Source organism: Manihot esculenta, chromosome 3, assembly GCF_001659605.2.
Source record: "Manihot esculenta cultivar AM560-2 chromosome 3, M.esculenta_v8, whole genome shotgun sequence".
In the NCBI taxonomy this organism is placed as follows: Eukaryota; Viridiplantae; Streptophyta; class Magnoliopsida; order Malpighiales; family Euphorbiaceae; genus Manihot; species Manihot esculenta.
Window position 1 is genome coordinate 30,487,192 of NC_035163.2, and position 18,652 is coordinate 30,505,843.

Here is an 18,652-nt window from a genome sequence, read left to right on the forward strand (position 1 = left end):
GACTCCAATGAGGGACCAAACATACATAAACATAACTCTAATATACTCCCCAAAAACCCCCTAAAACATCGGGAAAACATCACATAAAAACATGCAAGAAATGGCTGAACAGGGCACTTTCGGCGGCAGGTTCAGCGGCCGAAAGTCCCTCCAGAGCCGAAAGTCAGACAGGTTCGGCGGCACCTTCGGCGGCCGAAACTCCCAGACAGAGACGAAAGTCTCTTTTCGGGGGCAACTTCGGCAGCCGAAAGGCCTGCCTCCCCAGCCATGTTCGGCGGCCGAAAGTGCCTTCGGCTGCCGAACCTGGTTTCTGCCAAAGGGCAGAAACTTGGCTCCTTTGTGCATTTTCGCCTCCCAACTCTCAAATCATGCATAACCTCAACCAAAACATGCATACAAGCTCCTAGGGGCCTCAAACAAACAAATACCCCAACTACAACACTTCAAGCATACTCAAACATGCCACATTGTTCAAAAATCACATAAAACCTAACATTTGCTTAAAAACTCATACAACCCTATACATGCCATTCTACCCCATAAAATCACTTAAAACTTACTTAAAACATGCATTGAGCTTAAGATCGGCTCTTACCTCTTGAAGATCGAGAGAGAGACGACCTAAACTTGAAGATCCAAGAAAGTGAGCTCCTGAGTTCCCAAAGCTCCAAAACTTGTCTTAAATGCTCAAAACTTGCAATGAGAGGTGAAAACTCAAGAAAAATGGTGGGGATTTGGAGGAAAAACACAAGAGTTGCAAAGGGAAGGTCGGAAGCTTGCTGTGGCCAAAAATGGGAGAAAGCTCGCCCATTTCGGCTAAGTGCCTCTTTTATAGGTGGCTGGCCAGGCCACGTTCGGGGGCCGAATGTGCCTCCGCATCCATGCAATGTTCGGCGGCCGAACTTGACTTTCGGCGGCCGAACCTGGACTGCCCTCACTCATGCTTTCGGGGGCCTAACGTGCCTCCAAAACGCATGTACGTTCGGCGGCCGAACTTGACTTTCGGCGGCCGAACCTGGGTTTTCCTCCAAAGACTTTTCATGTAAAACTCATTAAATTTTCATACTTAAAACCATGAAATACTTTAAAACATTTTATGAAAACATGTTTCTACCCTACTAGAGGCCTCCGACATCCGAGTTTCCACCGGACGGTAGGAATTCCGATACCGGAGTCTAGCCGGGTATTACACATTCCATTTACCAGGGCTTCATATTCGGCCATATTGTTAGAAGCCGTGAATTCTAGACGCAAGGCATAACATACTTTAAAACCTTCTGGCCCTTTAAGCATTATCCCAGCGCCACTACCCTCAGCACCTGATGCTCCGTCTACATACAGCTTCCAGCTAAATTCTTGGGGGGGCTCTCTCTCTTCCTCCGTTCTTGATAACTCTGGGGATGATCCTCCTTTCTCCTCATTGAATGCGCATTCTGCTATGAAGTCGGCCAGAGCTTGGGATTTTATAGCTGTTTGAGGTCGGTACTCTAGACAGTAAGGGCTAATCTCTACAGACCATGCCAACATCCGCCCTGAGGTTTCCGGCCTATGTAGAATTTTCTTTAAGGGTTGGTCTGTCATCACGACTCCTTGGTGGCCTTCTAGATAAACTCTGAATTTCCGGACTGCTAACAATAAGGCGTAAGCCAATTTTTCAATGTTCGAATATCTGACCTCAGTGTCTCTGAGTACCTTGCTAACGTAGAAAACATGCTTCTGTTCTTCTTCTTCCACCCTTACTAGCACTGCGCTGATCGCTTGTTCTGAGGCCGCCAGGTATATCAGAAGTTCTTCTCCTTTTATGGGACTGCTGAGTACGTGAGGCGAGCTGAGATATTTTTTAAGCTCTACGAAGGCCTTTTGGCAATCTTCTGTCCATTCGAAATTCGGTACTTTTCTCAACTTTTTGAAGAATGGCAAGCATTTCTCTGCCGACCTCGACATGAATCGGTTAAGCGCTACTACTCTCCCGGTTAGTCTCTGAACATCTCTTACACAGGTCGGTTCTGGCATATTCAGTATGGCTTCCACTTTCTCCGGATTAGGCTCGATGCCTTTACCGCTCACCATGTACCCCAAAAATTTTCCTCCTCTAATGAAAAAGGCACATTTTGCCGGGTTCAACTTCATTCTGTACTGATCTAACACCCCGAATACCTCCCTCAGATCTGCTATGTGTTGTTGGAAAGTGGAACTTTTGACCACCATATCGTCTACATACACTTCCAGATTTCTACCGATCTGGTTTTTGAAGATTTTATTCATCAACCTCTGATACGTTGCCCCGGCATTTCTCAATCCAAAGGGCATAGCCCTATAACAATAAGTTCCATCTTCAGTTATAAATGAGGTCTTTTCCTCATCCGACCTTTCCATTGGGATTTGATGATAACCCGACATAGCATCCAAAGAAGACATATAATCAAAACCGGCCGTTGAGTCGACCATTTTATTAATATCGGGTAAGGGATAACAATCTTTAGGGCAGGCCTTATTTAGGTCGGTAAAATCTATACACATCCTGTATTTGCCATTGGCTTTCTTGACTAACACAGGATTTGCCAACCACTGTGGGTACATGATTTCCCTAATAAAGCCTGCCTCTTCTAGCTTCTGCACTTCTTCCCGGGTGGCTTGCTGCTTCTCTTTTCCCACTACTCTCTTCTTTTGCTTTACTGGTCTGGCCTCGGGGAGGACATTCAATTGGTGTGTCATCACTTTGGGGTCAATTCCCGGCATGTCTGAAGGCTTCCATGCGAAGGTCGGCGCGTGACTTCGAATCAGGGCCATAACTTCACCTTTTTGTTCTTTGGTGAGGCTGGCATTAAGACTGAAAACCTTGTTTGCATCTGCTCCTGATAAGGGGAAGGTTTCCAACTCTTCAACTGGCTCTGTCCGGGCTTCTTTTATTTCATCCCTGACGTCCAGAACTTCCGAGTCGAGTCCTTCTCCAACTGAGCTCGGCTCTGTTACTTCGGCCAAGTATACCGCCCTTGCTTCTTCCTGGCTGCCCCGGACCATTCCCACTCCTTCTTCCGTTGGGAATTTGAGTGCCAAATACCTGATGCTAGTGACAACTTCAAAGTCAAACAACGCCGGTCTCCCCAAAATCGCATTGTAGCTCAGTGGGAGTTTGACCACCAAAAACACCTCATGATGGGTGCGATCTCTGGGTGCTTCTCCCAAGGTAAGAGCCAGCTTTACCTTTCCCTCTACAAGAACCGGTGCTCCTCCGATCCCCTTGATTGGTGACTGGTCCCGAACCAGCTGTTCCTCTGGAATTCCCATCTGCTGAAACACTCGGTATGGTAGCAAGTTGACTTTACTCCCATCATCCACTAAGACCTTCTTTACCCGATAATTGTGAATGACAGCTTCAATGACAAACGCATCATCATGGGCCATCTGAATACCCTGAGCATCTTCTTGGGAGAAAGTGATGATCATGGGAGAGTGGTTAACGATTTGCATGACTTCACTACTGCTAGTCTCTCCTTCCTGGTTTCTCTTCTTTCCTCGGCGGCTCATCCGTCTTCCCGTTCCTCCAACAATCATGTGGATGGTCCCACTGGACCCATCATTCACTGGTCCAGGTCCTATTCTTCTAGGCGTCTGAGTTGTCGGACCAGACTGAGGCCTCTGTCCCTCTGATTTTTTCACAAAAATTTTGAGGTGTCCCCTTTTTATTAGCCTTTCAATCTCCGCGATTAACTGAAAACAGTTATTTGTATCGTGCCCATGGCTCCGGTGGTACTGACAATACTTGTCAGGATTTCTTTGATCTGCTTTCGACTTCATGGGTTTGGGCCACTGGAGGAACTCCTTATCCTGGACTGCCATGAGCACTTCGGCTCTGGAAGCGTTGAGGGGGGTTGGTTTCTCGGGAACCCAAGGAGGGAGCACTCTTGGTTCAAGAGCCCGAGGAGGAGGTGGAGGCCTTTGATCCCTTTTCTCCCAAGCCTGTTTGTACGGCTCAGGCCTCTTTCCATGTTTCTTCTCGTGTCTCTCCGGCCTTCTCTCCTCCGGGGCTTTTTCTTTTCCGGCCATCCCTTTAGCAAATCTACTCGTCACCAAGGCGTCATCCTGCCTTATATACTTCTCCGCCCTCTTCATCAACTCAGCCAGTGAGGTCGGAGGTTTTCTGCTCAAAGAACCAAAGAACTCGGCAGAGGTTGTTCCCTTTTGCATGGCCTCCACCGCTCTTCCTTCATCCAGCTCGGGAATCTGCAGGGCCTCCGTATTGAAGCGGGCAACATACTATCTGAGTGATTCACCTTCTTTCTGTTTCACTGTTTCTAGATAGCTCGTCTTCCTATCAGCTGGCACCCCGGCTATGAACCGGCTGATGAAGCGGGTGGCAAGATCTCCAAAACTTCTAATGCTTTCGGCCTCCAGGCTGTTGAACCACGCCTGCGCCGGTCTCGAGAGTGTTGTTGGGAACACCTTACACATTAAGGCATCTGACAGGGTTTGCAACTCCATAAAGGTCTTATAGTTCATGACATGCTCTCTCGGGTTACCAGCTCCATTATAGGCCGCCATTGGCGGCATCATAAACTTCTTGGGAACGGTCTCCTGCTGCACTATCTTTGAGAAAGGAGACGAGGTGGGCAAAGAGGTTTGGCTCTGATCTTTCTTACCTAGCTCGGCTAAGAGTTGCTCTTTCAACCTTTTCAGCTTTTGGTTCATTTTCTCGTCTTCCGGGCCGGATCCTTTGCCCCATCTATATTCTTCCTCCTCTGTTTCAGTTCTCGTTTCTCTGGTTGTTCCGGCAGAATAGTTGTCCGCCTCCTCATTTTCTATCAACTCTCTTGCCCTTCTCCCATGGATTCGGGCCTCCGGTTCTTCCTCTTCCCCGGCATCGTGGCTGTTAGTTTGGAGGCGGTCAGAGGTAGGTCGGGGTTCATTGGTTCTGGGTTCCTCCACTACTGGGAGTGCACTTACTGGAGTGCTAAGGCCCCTCTGTTGCATTATCTGCCCCAACCAGTGAGCAGTAGTCTGTAGCTGGAGGGCCATAGTTTGAATGTCCTGGTTAGACAGAGTCATGGTGGGAGTATTCCCTGCCAAGCTTGGCGAGGGATTAAGAGGAATAGGCGTTTGGTTATTCAACGTTGTAGGGCTAGAGAAGGAGAACTGCTGCCCATCTTGGGCAGAGCTCAGGTCATTTGGAATGTTAAGGTTACTTTCTTGGTGGTTTGCCATCGTGGATCTCAGTGGGTTTTGAAAGTGAAAACTCTGGTGATGAAAAGATCTCTTTCGTTCCCACAGACGGCGCCAATTGATGATCTAAGATCCAATAGAATAGGGTTTTACAAGGGTTTTGGTATTGAAAAATAAAACTTAAACTTTCTGGGGGGGGTTCCCCCTTTTATCCATTTCGCTATGCTTGCTGATGACGTGTAAAGGCCTTTCCATGATTGGGACACGCGTCTCTGACATACAGATTCGGGTGTACGAGGGTATCAGCAGCCTGCTTCATGCGTAACGGCCTCTGATTCTCCTCGTGCGTACGTTCGAGCGGATCTGCTAGGCTGTCCTAGTATGGCTCTGGATATTGGGCTGGGCCGAGAGTCGGGCCGGACGCTGAGTCTGAGAGGAGAGGGCCTACTAGTCACGGACTGGGCCGTTCTAAGTGAAGAAGCTTGGTTGAGCCCGGCCTTGAAGGTGGCACGAACCAGGCTTGTTTCGTGTAGCAGGTGTGTGGGCCTTTGCAAGATGGGCTTTTGGCTATGATCCAGGCCCTGGGCCAGGATGGAGAAATCCAGCGGTCATCACTTACTATGAAATTATATGGTAGCCTTAAGTGGTTGGATATACACTTGACTAAAATTACAAATGCATCTCACAAGCAACAATACATAGCCCAACTTGATTTAATAACTAAAAACATACCTAATTCACCACATAAATTCAGATTCCATCCCCCCTTCACCTCCTACTTAACAAGAAAAAAAAAAAAAACCAATAACGTGGCTTTCCATCTAAGAATTTGAAGCTTTTGACAAAAGGAAAAAAACAGCGCTTAGAATTTGAAGTTGGAGCATTCGACTTCTTCCAAGAGAAGTGTCGAAGTAAAAGACAACCTATTAGAAGCTATGTCAAACTGTAAAAGATTATCCTGCAACTGGTGTGCTCCCATCACTATAGATGTCCTTATTCCAGTCTCATCACCTGCATCCAGAAACGGTAAACAGATTACATCTCTACTCACCTCCACCATGGAATTTGCTCCATACATTTCCCAGTATAAATTCTTGTTGCCCTCCAACACAAATGCAATGTCTGGGACACCAATTCCAAGAACTGTCATGCCCATGTTTCCTACGGTATAGCAATCTGTGAAGGGTGCCACTGGAGCTACCTTACTCGCATTCCAAGCTGCAATCTCCTCATCAAACGCCTTAACTAGAGCCTTATGGATAGTGGTTTCCAGCTTGCTGTATGGTTCGACTGTTGATATTTTTGTTCCGCCCTTCCCCGTCTTCTTGAATTCGAGCAATGTTAAATTTACATGAATGGGTTTTTTATTTACCATGATGGATGTGACGTTGATGAAGTATTCCGACGACGGAGGTCCTCGGACCACGACGGATGACCCTGTGAATCCAGTATTGATGTAGAGCTGTGTGTGTTGGAATCTTGATGAGACATCAATCGCCTTTGATTTATTGTAACCTGGATAAAATACATAAGGCGAGTCACCAAAGAAAATGACACCATTGGATTTGGAAGTGGAAGGCAAGCAAATGGCGAAATTTCTTCGAAGGCTTCCACCGACTGCTGAAGAAAGTTGTGTTGGTAGCGCAATTTGGTCCCTCCCCAGGCCAACCATTCCATTTGCACCTCTAGCAAGATTGCCTACGCCTCGATCATAAGCACAAGCGAAGATAAAATCAGAAATTGCAACAGAAGGACCAGCCTTTGATCCCTGGGTGGATTGAAGGGAAATTTTGTCCAAGGAAATAACTCCAACATCAGATTCACCCCCTGTGAGTTTGTTATGAATAAGGACATGACAAGTTTCAATGTTGCATGCTGGTCTGTGATGACCAGGTAAGCATCCACCACCACATGTAGCTTTAGCCACTGAACATGGTGCTGAACCACATTGACTCCGCTTGAATGAGGATGATATATATTTTCCATAGTCACAATCCATCCAAAAATTTGGACCTCCTAGATCCACCACAAAGCTTTTCTTGGCTAAAGGGGTTCCCATGTTAATGTGGGTTACATATTGGAAGGTAGTGGCATCCTTGGAGACTGGGAGGATAAGTTGTCAGCATAAAATAGTTTTAAATCAGTAAAACAGAGTAAACAGAGTATAAAGTAGAGGAAAAGAGCTTATTGTTATTCACTCCATAAAAACCTCTAAACCATCACATCTTTTTTATACAAGAAAGAGTTCTTTTAGTTGCTATTATTCAGCCACCAACGGCACTACTGCCTAAAGAATAGATAAAATAATTGACTAGAGAAAATAACGCAAACAAAATAGGACAACTAATAACAAACTTAAAAACAGACAAGTTTGACTTCAACATTCACTCCCTCAAACTTGTTTTACACCAATCTTGTCTCTGAGTTCGAAGAACCGTTGCCGTGCAAGTGGTTTCGTCAAAACATCAGCCAGCTGCACTTCTGTTTTAGTATACTCAAGTTGAACACTACCATTTTGAACACATTCTCGTATGAAGTGGAACCTGATGTTAATGTGTTTGCTTCGTTCATGATAAACCGGATTCTTGGCTAAAGAAATTGCTGATTTATTATCAACTTTTAACACAGCTCTAACTTGACAATCTCCTCTCATACTTTCAACTAGCTTGGCAAGCTAGATTCCTTGACACGCACCCCCGGTTGCTGCAATGTATTCAGCTTCACATGAAGACAGGGCAACAACTCTTTGTTTCTGTGATACCCAAGTGATAGGACTTTCACCAAGGAAAAACAAGATTCCTGTCGTGCTTTTACGATCTTCAGTGTCACCTGCAAGGTCGCTATCACTATAGCCAACCAACTCAACAGAATTCTGATTTTTCTTATACTCAATCCCCATTCCAACAGTACCTTTCACATATCTAAGTATTTGTTTAACTGCATTCATGTGTGATACTGTAGGAGTTTCCATATAACGACTTACTATACCCACAGAATAAGTTAAATCAGGACGGGTATTAACTAAATACCTCAAACTTTCGATGATACGTCTGTACTCTGTTGCATCTACAAATGGTTCATCATCATTCTTGCTTAACTTTTTCCTCGGATCCATTGGAATGTGACAGGGATTGCAGCTAGACATCCCTGTTTTCTCAAGTATTTTGCTAGCATAACTCTTTTGACATAAAGTTATACAATCAGAATGCTATTTCACTTCAATACCCAAATAATAACTCAAATACCCCAAATCACTCATTTCAAATTTTCTCATCATCTCTTGTTTAAAGTTCTCAATAAGATTTTCATTTGAACCAGTGAGAATTAAATCATCAACATAAATGCCCACTACAGTTATATCATTCACTTCTTTTCTCATATAAACTGCATGTTCAAATAGACACTTACTGAAATTGAGTGACCTTAGGCAATGATCCAGTTTGGTGTTCCACGCCCTTGGGGCCTGCTTCAAGCCGTATAAGGCTTTTTTGAGTCTTAAAACTTTCTGCAGATTGTTGTTATCAAGAAAACCATCCGGTTGTTTCACATAAACCTCCTCTTTGAGTTCTCCGTTTAAAAACGCCGTCTTCACATCCATGTGATGGACCTTCCATTGTTTTTGAGCTGCAAATGCAAGAATGGTTCTCACAGTTTCCATTCTTGCCACAGGTGCAAATACTTCTTTATAATCTACACCATATTTTTGCACATAGCCCTTCACTACAAGACGGGCTTTGTGCTTCACCACTTTTCCATCTGGATCCTTTTTTAACTTGTAAACCCATTTGAGTCCTACTGCCTGCTGATTTTTGGGCAATTCGGCAAGCTCCCATGTCCCATTTTTCTGGATTGAATCAATCTCCATTTGCATAGCTTGCCGCCAATTTTCATTTTTAATTGCCTCTTCGTACCGTGTCGGTTCCTCTATAGACAAAAAACACATACTAACTTCTGCATCCAAAACTCTGGTTTCATCGTAGATTTCTTGCAAAGATCTAAACTTTTTCGGCGGAGTGGAACTGCTTGAACTTGAATCTGAAATCACAGTATTGGCAGGAGAAGTTTGTAACGAAGATAAAGGTGTTACATTTTCCTCTTCTATTCTAGCAGTATCACCCCCTTCTTCTCTCAAATGAATAGTGAATGTATTGCCATTTTTCTGTATTTTTTCTTTATTTTCGGAATGCCATGGCCAGCTTTTTCCCTCTTCAAAAATCACATCTCTGCTCACCATCATCTTTTCTTTGATTGGATTATAGACACGGTATGCCTTTGTACCTTCCTCGTATCCAAGAAAGACACCTTTTGTGCTCCTATCTTCAAGCTTTGTAAGATGAGAAGACAATTGTTTAACATGAGCAAGATATCCAAATACACGTAAGTGTTGTATATTTGGAGTCTTCCCACACCATGCTTCATATAGTGTCTTTCCTTGGACACTTCTAGTTGGACACTTGTTCAACAAATAAACAGAGGTTAAAGTAGCTTCTCCCCACAGAATTGCTGGAACATTTCTGCTTTTCATAATGCTCCTAGTCATTTCCATCACAGTCTGATTTCTTCTCTCTACGACACCGTTTTGTTGTGGAGAAAACGGTGCCGTGAGATGTCGCTTCACACCTTCTTCTTCACAGAATTTCTTAAATTCAAATGACATGAACTCCCCTCCACGGTCTGTTCTAAAGCATTTTATTTTCTTGCCAATTTCATTTTCTACTTGCTTCTTGAATTTTTTAAATGCTTCAAAGGCTTCACTTTTACACTTCAACAAAAAAATCCACATGAATCGTGAGTAATCATCAACCAAAAGTATGAAATACTTGTTACCTCCTGGTGTTGATGGCGAGATAGGTCCACAAAGATCTCCATGAACTAACTCCAATTGCACTTCAGCTCTAAACACGGTATTGTGAGGGAATGGTGTTCGGTGTTGCTTTCCTACCATACATCCATCACACACCTGGTTTAATTGAGTTATTTTTGGCAGTCCCTTCACCATTTTCTGTTTTGAGAGCATCTTTAATGCTTGAAAATTAAGATGTCCATAACGTGCGTGCCAGAGCCAGCTTGCATCTGTTATGCTTGCCATCAAACAAATCTTCTGTGCAACTTGAAGTTTTGCTGTGTACAATCGGTTACGCTGCCTTTTCACCTTGAGCAAAAGCTTATTATCTCTGTCATAAATTTTACAGAGTCCACCATTAATATCCACTCGTCCACCATTTTCATCAAACTGACCAAGACTGATTATATTGCTTTTTATTTTTGGAATAAAATATACATCAGTTAAGGCCAAATGTTCTCCATTTTTACATTGGAATAACACTGATCCTAATCCGTGTATACCAATTTCAGTCCCATCACCAATTTTTACATTTCCATTAACAGAAAAATCAATTTCAGTGAAGCAATTTTCATCACCTGTCATGTGGTTACTTGCTCTTGAATCGAGATACCATGTTTCTTTTCTCCCGATTCCTTTTGTTGCTGCCATACAAGTTTCACCTTGTAGCACCTTTGGCTCACACGCTTCAATCATCAAAAGAGCAGGTTCATCATCATCTTTTTTAGTTAAATTTGCTTGTTCATCTTCCTCTTTCGACAAGCATTCTGAGGCAAAATGACCCATGTTATCACAATTATAGCATTTGATCTTTGACTTGTCAAACTTCCTTCTCTCCTGTGGTTCTTCCTCCTGCCTTTGATATCTTCCACCGATTCTACCTCGTCCTCGTCCTCTTCCTCGTCTTCCACCATTGTCATTTTGAGCTTTCTTAGAAGAACTTCCCTCTTCTCTAGCCTTCCATTTAGCTCTAGTAAGAAGAACTGTTTCATCTGAGCTGCCTCCGCAACCAAGCAATCGTTCTTCATGGGCTTTTAGTGATCCAATTACCTCCTCTACTGATTTGGTTTTCAGATCACTAAATTCCTCTATAGCGGCAACTATCTGCAGAAATTTTGAGGAAGTAGAACGTAACAGCTTCTTAATCACCTTCTCATCTTCAACTGTGTTACCAAGACTCCTCAATTTGTTGACAATGATGGTGAGTTTTCCAGAGAATTCATCTATTGTCTCTGAATCACTCATCCCCAAAGCCTCGAACTCTCTCCATAAGGTTTGAGTTCTGACCTCCTTCACCTTTTCTGCGCCTTGGTTCATAGTTTTGAGCATATTCCATGCCTCTTTAGATGTCCTCTTGGCCCCTAGTTGAAGCAAGGTATCCTCACCTATACCTTGGTAGATAGCCGCCAATGCCATCTTATCCTTTCGCTTATCAACTGGACCTTCGGACTCGATCAGATCCCAAACACCTTGGGCGATCATAAAAACTTCCATTTTAATAGCCCATGCTGCATAATTGCTCTTTGTCAGCATGGGATATTTTAGCGTAACCGAGCTCTCCTTCTCTGGACTCGATATGCTTTCTCTATTTGAGGCATCCTCTCTTTCTTTCTGCTCTCTCTCTCTCTCCTTGCTCTCTCAATTTCAAGATGAGACATGTTTCAGGCCTTTAATCGAACTGGGTTCTGATACCAAATGTCAGCATAAAATAGTTTTAAATCAGTAAAATAGAGTAGAACAGAGTATAAAGTAGAGGAAAAGAGCTTATTGTTATTCACTCCATAAAAACCTCTAAACCATCACATTTTTTTTATACAAGAAAGAGTTATTTTAGTTGCTATTATTCAGCTACCAACGGCACTACTGCCTAAAGAATAGATAAAATAATTGACTAGAGAAAATAACGCAAACAAAATAGGACAACTAATAACAAACTTAAAAACAGACAAGTTTGATTTCAACATAAGTGCTTTGGGTTTTTGAAGTGTTCGTGAGAGGGAAGAAGAGACGGAAATGAACAACCAGAAAAGGACTAGTGGAGCAATAGAAGAAGCCATCGAGCTTCGGAGGAAAATGGCTGAGAAGAAGACTTGGTTTGATGAAAATTTGCAAGACTACAATGGGTTTATATAGGCCCAAAGTCATTAATGATGATGATATTTCTTATGCTACCATATACGACTGTGATTTGCTTGGTTAGGGCTTATGATTCAACACATGTTGAATCACTTGGGAAGGGTCTCTTACTCGCTGCTTTTACATGTTTGAAGCTAATCTCAAGCTGAGGTTCAAATTTCAGGCCTTCTTCCAAGCATGGGATGGAATATCTTTATGGGCTCGAAGCTAGCTTGTATTCGCAGTTAGGCCTAATCCAACAATAGAGTTAATTCTGTCATTAAGAGCAAATATCTAAAAATGAATAGGCAATTAAAAGCATTGGGCCATATCAACTTCCACTCTCAGATCTCAGCAGTACCAATCCATCATCCATTCGTACTTCGTCAAAGCTTGTCTGCTTTGGTGAAGTTATGTGATTAACAAAATCGATTCAAATCGACAATTGAAATTGACTTATGCAAAAGCCAATTCCAATCAACGCCACATTGCTTGAATTCCACAAAACAGGAGTCGGTGGTTCAAGAATAACTACAGTGCAACCTTATACAACTCTTGAGACTTCCATCTACAAGTCACTTGCTAAGGCGTTTGATGAGCAGATGTTGGTTACTACTGGAAACAGGACAGTGAGAAAGGTTGCAGCTGTGGAACCATTTAAAGATTGTTATCTTAAACAAGACTTGGATATGTCATTGCTTGGAATTAGTGTTCCTGACATTAATTTAGTGTTTGAAAATTTGGATGTGAATTGGGCAATCTTTGGAGCTAATTCAATGGTGGAGGTAAGCAATGATGTGGTGTGTTTAGGGTTTGTGGATAGAGGTCCAGACACCATATTGACAACGACATCAATAGATATTGGAGCACATCAATTGGAAGACAATCTTCTTCAGTTTGATCTTGCAGCTTCAAGGCTTGCATTTACTTCCACACTCCTCTTACAAGAAGTCGAGTGCTCTAACTTCAAATTTTAAAAGATGCTTTATTATTTGTTTGTTACATCTCTTTCATGTGGTTTTGTTATATTTAGTGTCTTTGAGGTGTGTAATAATGGATTAGTCTAATTTGTTTCAAGGAAAAAAATAATTTTTATCTTGCTGTAAAAGAATTATATCAAATACTGTGTCGATTTATAATGAAATTTGAATTCGCTAGTGAGATATTGTGCATTTTCTACTACACGATTCAATGGTGCTAGCTGCCATTGATATGGACATAATTGCTACCCAACTCAAAAGGTTACGTCCACCAAACTCCATGTCAATTATGAAACCACAGCATCATGACCTAAGCTGGAAGGAGCACAATTGCCTGAATACTTTGTCAAGATCACATCTATTCTCGTAAACCAAAAGCCAATTCCAATAAACTCCACATTGCTTGAATTCCACAAGACAGGAGTCGGTGGTTCAAGAATAACTACAACGCAACCTTATACAACTCTTGAGACTTCCATCTCCACAAGTCATTTGTTAAGGTGTTTGATGAGCAGATGATGGTTATTAAGTACTGGTAATAGGACAGTGAGAAAGGTTGCAGCTTTGGATATGCCATTACTTGGAATTAGTGGATATTTTTATAATTACTTTGTTTTTTATTTCATTATTAAATTAAGTTCCAATTCATTTAAATAATTGCTATTAATAAAATAAAATTGTGAATGCAAAATAATCTAAATTATTATTCATATTGGAGAATTTTTTTTTTACTATTTTGCATATATCACACTAAATCAAAGAGTTTATCAATTAAGTTATGTATGAAATTCTTTTCATATTAAATTAAAAAAAAGTGATGTATGAACTATTTATCTAATAAATAATATTAACATCAAATTATTATTATTATTATTATTATTATTATTATTTTTATTATTATTATTATTATTATTATTTTTATCAGATGATAGCTCATTGCTTTTGACATCTTCTAAGTCAAAGTCTTGTGGTTTATCCAAAACTGTGACTAACGACGGTGGCATTAGTCACCGCCTTAACACGCGTATATCTTTTGGTTTTTCTTCTTAAATCCGATATATTATTAATTAAAGACATTTATATATATAAAATAAAATTCAGCACTATGAGACTTAATCTGGTGAAAAGTACATTCTTGTAGCATTGAGAGGTTTAAGGTTCGACTCCCCCAACTCCTATTTTAAAAAAAAAAAAACAAAATTTATCTATTAAATACAAATTGTTTTTATATTTGTTTTGGGTCTATGACCAATGAAATCTAGATAATATATTTTTTAAATCTTATTAAAAATAAATAAATAATATACATATTTAGAAATAATTATATTGTTATGAATATAAGATCATAGTAGGAAATTATACTCCCCAAAATTTGCAAGTTAATTATTTTTTTCTCCATTCATTTCATAATTTTTATATATTTTTTATTTTTAATTGTTTTAAAATTATTATTTATTTTTTTATTATAATAATATATAAATGAATTATTATAATTTTTTTAATTTTTTTTAAAATTTTTAATATTTAATAGAATTTAATATTTTTAAAATGAATATAATAAAAAATAATATATATTGTGTGGATTTTTTTTTGTTCTTTTTTGATAGAATGTTGTGTGAATTAATTTAGTAGAAAATATCTTTCGTTTATTATCTTTTGCTTGTACGGTATGTTATTCATTAATTCTATGTGAAGTGAAGCTCTTTCTGGATCCAAGGGACAACTTCTTGTGAGGTTCAGTGATTGAAAGTTCATTTTAAAAAAAAAATATTGTATTGATAGAAACATCTCAGCAGGAAATGCTGTCGATTAATTATTCTCGCCCCAGCAGGTGCAGTCAGTGATGGAGCCAGAAGCTTCCCTTTAGTAGGGCACCGGCTGTGCCGCTGCAACACCTTCATCCCCCTTCAAAATATTTTCCGGTCGCCGGTACGGCACGTGCCCCCTTACCGTACCTTCCCTCCGCTCCTGAATAAGTATTTTCCGGTCGCCGATACGGTACGTGCCCCTTGCCATACCTTCCCTCCGCCCCTGGGTGCAGCAACTCTGGTGCAAGAAAGACCAGCAGCGGTGGAAACTGCTTTGCTTCTGTTTTGCTGGTCTCCCTATAGGGATTTTGTGTTATGGGGTTACGGGCTCTATTATTTGGGTGGGATTGTTGGGCCTCTTGTTTTTGGCTATGTAGCTCATAAATATATGAATATGACGTTATAAATTTATTCAACTTTAGAAGTTATTAATCATAAAAATAAAACCACAGATACCAAACACATCATGCTACAAATTAGAAGAGCTGTATATTCAAAGCTCTTTTTTTCTTTGGTTGAGAAAGGATGCAAAGCACCAGAAAAACAACACATGCATCAGAATCTAGCACTGGATACGGCGAATTGTTGTTCTCTTAACAGGTTCACAAACGAAAAGTAAATAAATGACAAACAATAGCATTTGAGTTCGACGCACGTACACGCCACACACACACACACACACACATATATATATCCTCATAGATCATGCAGCTCTTCATTCAAGATTTTCTTTATTCACAAGAGAATATATAACTTAATTGCAACTTGCAGCCGCCAACCATAGCTCATGGATTAGGCGGATCAAGAATTCTTTTCTCTTTTATTAGAAATTCAATTTTTATTTGTAGGCAAAGGCTATATAATTATATATATGAGCCTTACACTGATGTGAAATTGAAGTTAGAGCACGTTGTCTGTCTAAACAGAAGAGAAGAGCTGAACCCAAGCCTTGAAGTAGCAAGATCAAACTGTAGAAGATTGTCCTCCAGTTGATGCCCACCAATGATGACAGGGGTCGTCACAAGTTCTGATCCTCCATCTACAAACCCCAAACACATCACTTCGTTATTAACTTGCACCATTGAGTTTGCACCCCAGATCCTCCACAACACTTTCTTGCCCTCCAACACAAGATCAATCGGTGGCACAGCTGGTCCAACGCGAGAGCTACCTATGTTCTTTGAGTTAAAGCACACTCCAAATTGTGCTACAGCTGCAACTCTAGGGACACCTTTCATTTCCTTGACAAAAGCTTTAGTTACAGCTTTATAAATTGAAGTCTCCAAAACTGTATAAGGCTTAACAGTACTGATCTTAGTCCCTCCGTTGCCTTCTTTATCGATGGATAGCAAAGTCTTGTTAAGTTTAACTTCTTTTCCATTGATTTTGATGGACTTAACTCCGATGAAATATTCTACAGATGATTCTCCTTCAAAATAAGTCCCTGCAGTACTAACAGGATTGAGTTTAAGTGGGGTGTATGTAAGGGAGTTGGAGAGATCAACATTATTGGGAAGCATTACATAGGGTGAGTCACCGAAAAATATGACTCCATTGGATTGTGCTGAGGAACTCAAGCAAATGGCAAATTTCTTTGAAAAGCCAAAAGTGGCAGAGAATTGAACAGGAAGTGAAATGTTACTTCTTCCGAAGCCAGCCATGCCCGTAACCCCATTAGCAAGACCCTCTAAGAGAAAAGTTGAACCACAACTGAAAACGAAATTACGCACCGATACTAATTTACCAGGATTCATTCCATTGGTAGATTGAAGAGATACCAGATCTTGACCAACCTGACCAGTAGTGCTAAGTCTTATGACCGTGTTGCCGGGGGCCAAGTCACATGTATTATTGTGGCACCCTGGTTTGGGGCTTCCATAGCACTCACTGGTACACATTTTTGAATTAACAAGTGTGCAAAGAGCGGAGTCGCATCGTACAGGCCTAAATGAGGATGAGACATAGCCTTTTTCACAATCAATCCAGGCGAATGCGGAACCTAAATCAACAGTTAATTTTACAGGCACAAGAGGAGTTCTCTGATTGAAATGAGTGAGGTATTGAAGAGTTGATGAGTCTTTGGAAACTGGAAGGAGAAGGGCTTTGGGTCTAAAGGGTGTTCTAGCTAGGGAAGGAGAGGTGTAGAAGAGAAGAAAACAAAGGAGAAGGAAACAAGCAAACGAGGAGGCCATGAAATGAAGGAAGTAAATATAATAGAGATTAGCAAGAGAAATTAAGTCTGTGAAGGAATGAAATTGGAAGCCTCTATTTATAGTTGTTTTGCAGATCCAGAGTTGCAGTATTTTAGAATTTCTTTGTTATTATATTTATGTTTTGTTGAATTATGATGTTTTGTCTGTATCCATTTCCAGTCAAATTCAGTCGACACTGCCTCTCCATCTTCATCTCCGTGTGCTTCTAAATCCCATAAGCCGATAACGGTTTTTGGTAACTTGGTATTCTTTTTTCCTTAGACCAAATAAATAATTCGTGTTTTTTATATTTGGCTGTGATTCTGCATTTTTTTTTCTCAAAAAAAAAAAAAAAATCTAATAGCTTTAACATTTTTATTAGCTAGTAACTCGGGTGGCTCCACCTCGTCTCTTACGGATAGCCCTTTCCTTGCGCACAATTTATCTGACTCAGGGTGGCTCTGATACCAATTGAAATAGCCGGGCCCGAACTGGCTCAAATAACTTTTGAACCCACTTTTCACTTGGCCCAAAATGGTTAATCCAAGTTATTTAGTAGTTCTGTGCTAGCTATTATATACAAATTAATTTTCTTTCAATTTTCTGATGTGGGACGGTCAGTTGCCGTAATTCCGCTAAGCAGGCAGCTGACTGTTACAATGTATATACCAGCGCTAGTGGTCGGGAAGTAGATCCACGTCTAGAACCGGAAAGAAACCATTCTTTGTTCGAAAGAGACTGTAAAAAATCGCACAATCACCAACAGAGAGAAGAGGCTAACCTTCATAAAAAAAAACAAAAAGGAGAGAAATCTCTCCCAATGTATAGCCATACTGTTTGAGAATTTTTTGTTAGAATGTGTGTCAAATAGATCCTCAAACAGTGTGGCTATACATAGGAATTACAGCACTTTGATTAAAAAAAAGAAAAAGAAAAACTAAATAAACACATGTTTGGAAAATAAATAAATAAAATAGCATAAGTTAAATGACGCAACACCACATGACAGGCCTAGACTTGTAAAACATATATAAGGAATACATATATTTTTTATATCAGTGTTTAAGAATAGTGCTATTTATTCTTTTTATAAAAAAAATAAATTTAATATTTTTAATCCATCATTCAAACCCAAATTTAGTTTTTAGTTTTTTTCTAGACCTTCCTTAGATATAAAAAGATTACAAATTCTGGCAATCTTCCTTTGATATATCACTAAAATTAATTGTGTAGTCCTTATTTATTTAAATCAAAATGAAAATTTTTAGTATTTTATAAAATCATACTCTTTAATCATTTCTTAAAATAAAGCTAATAAATTTATTTTAATATTTATATTTATACTTTTAAATTTATGTAATCTTAATTATTTATATTATTTAGTTCGTATAATTTTAATCATTTATACTATTGATTAATTTTGATCAAGTTTTAATCAAATTTAATAGATTTAAATTATTAAATATACAATTATATAAAATTAATTATAATTTTCATAATTATACTAAATTAAAACCGTATTAAAAAATTAATTTTATATAATTATATAAAATT

At 40.1% G+C, this 18,652-nt stretch overlaps 4 protein-coding genes across 4 annotated transcripts; 1 reads left to right on the top strand and 3 right to left on the bottom strand.

Moving 5' to 3' along the window:
• Positions 1-5,804: 5,804 nt before the first annotated feature.
• On the bottom strand, positions 5,805-7,271 carry LOC122723224 (probable aspartic proteinase GIP2). Its single transcript, XM_043954774.1, has one exon. The coding sequence runs from the start codon at positions 7,217-7,219 to the stop codon at positions 6,023-6,025; it is 1,197 nt and encodes a 398-aa protein (XP_043810709.1). The 5' UTR covers positions 7,220-7,271; the 3' UTR covers positions 5,805-6,022.
• A 281-nt stretch (positions 7,272-7,552) lies between these two features.
• Positions 7,553-8,305, bottom strand: LOC110611692 (secreted RxLR effector protein 161). The gene is made up of 2 exons (XM_021752078.2): positions 7,855-8,305; positions 7,553-7,749 (listed from the first exon to the last, which is right to left on the bottom strand). Exons 1-2 carry the CDS (start codon positions 8,303-8,305, stop codon positions 7,553-7,555), a joined length of 648 nt encoding a protein of 215 aa, XP_021607770.2.
• A 3,697-nt stretch (positions 8,306-12,002) lies between these two features.
• On the top strand, positions 12,003-13,110 carry LOC110611693 (probable aspartic proteinase GIP2). The gene has a single exon (XM_021752080.2). It carries the CDS (start codon positions 12,577-12,579, stop codon positions 13,093-13,095), a length of 519 nt encoding a protein of 172 aa, XP_021607772.1. The 5' UTR covers positions 12,003-12,576; the 3' UTR covers positions 13,096-13,110.
• Positions 13,111-15,622: 2,512 nt separating this feature from the next.
• LOC110612171 (probable aspartic proteinase GIP2) lies at positions 15,623-17,132 on the bottom strand. The gene has a single exon (XM_021752873.2). The coding sequence runs from the start codon at positions 17,096-17,098 to the stop codon at positions 15,785-15,787; it is 1,314 nt and encodes a 437-aa protein (XP_021608565.1). The 5' UTR covers positions 17,099-17,132; the 3' UTR covers positions 15,623-15,784.
• Between the last annotated feature and the right edge of the window lie 1,520 nt (positions 17,133-18,652).

Excerpts from the sequence above, each read along its gene's own strand:
- LOC122723224 (XM_043954774.1), bottom strand. The coding sequence starts at position 7,219 with ATGGGAACCCCTTTAGCCAAGAAAAGCTTTGTGGTGGATCTAGGAGGT.
- LOC110611692 (XM_021752078.2), bottom strand. The coding sequence starts at position 8,305 with ATGTCTAGCTGCAATCCCTGTCACATTCCAATGGATCCGAGGAAAAAG. Across the intron at positions 7,750-7,854 it reads ATACATTGCAGCAACCGGGG|CCAAGAATCCGGTTTATCAT; the intron begins GTGCGTGTCAAG and ends CAATTTCTTTAG.
- LOC110611693 (XM_021752080.2), top strand. The coding sequence starts at position 12,577 with ATGCAAAAGCCAATTCCAATCAACGCCACATTGCTTGAATTCCACAAA.
- LOC110612171 (XM_021752873.2), bottom strand. The coding sequence starts at position 17,098 with ATGGCCTCCTCGTTTGCTTGTTTCCTTCTCCTTTGTTTTCTTCTCTTC.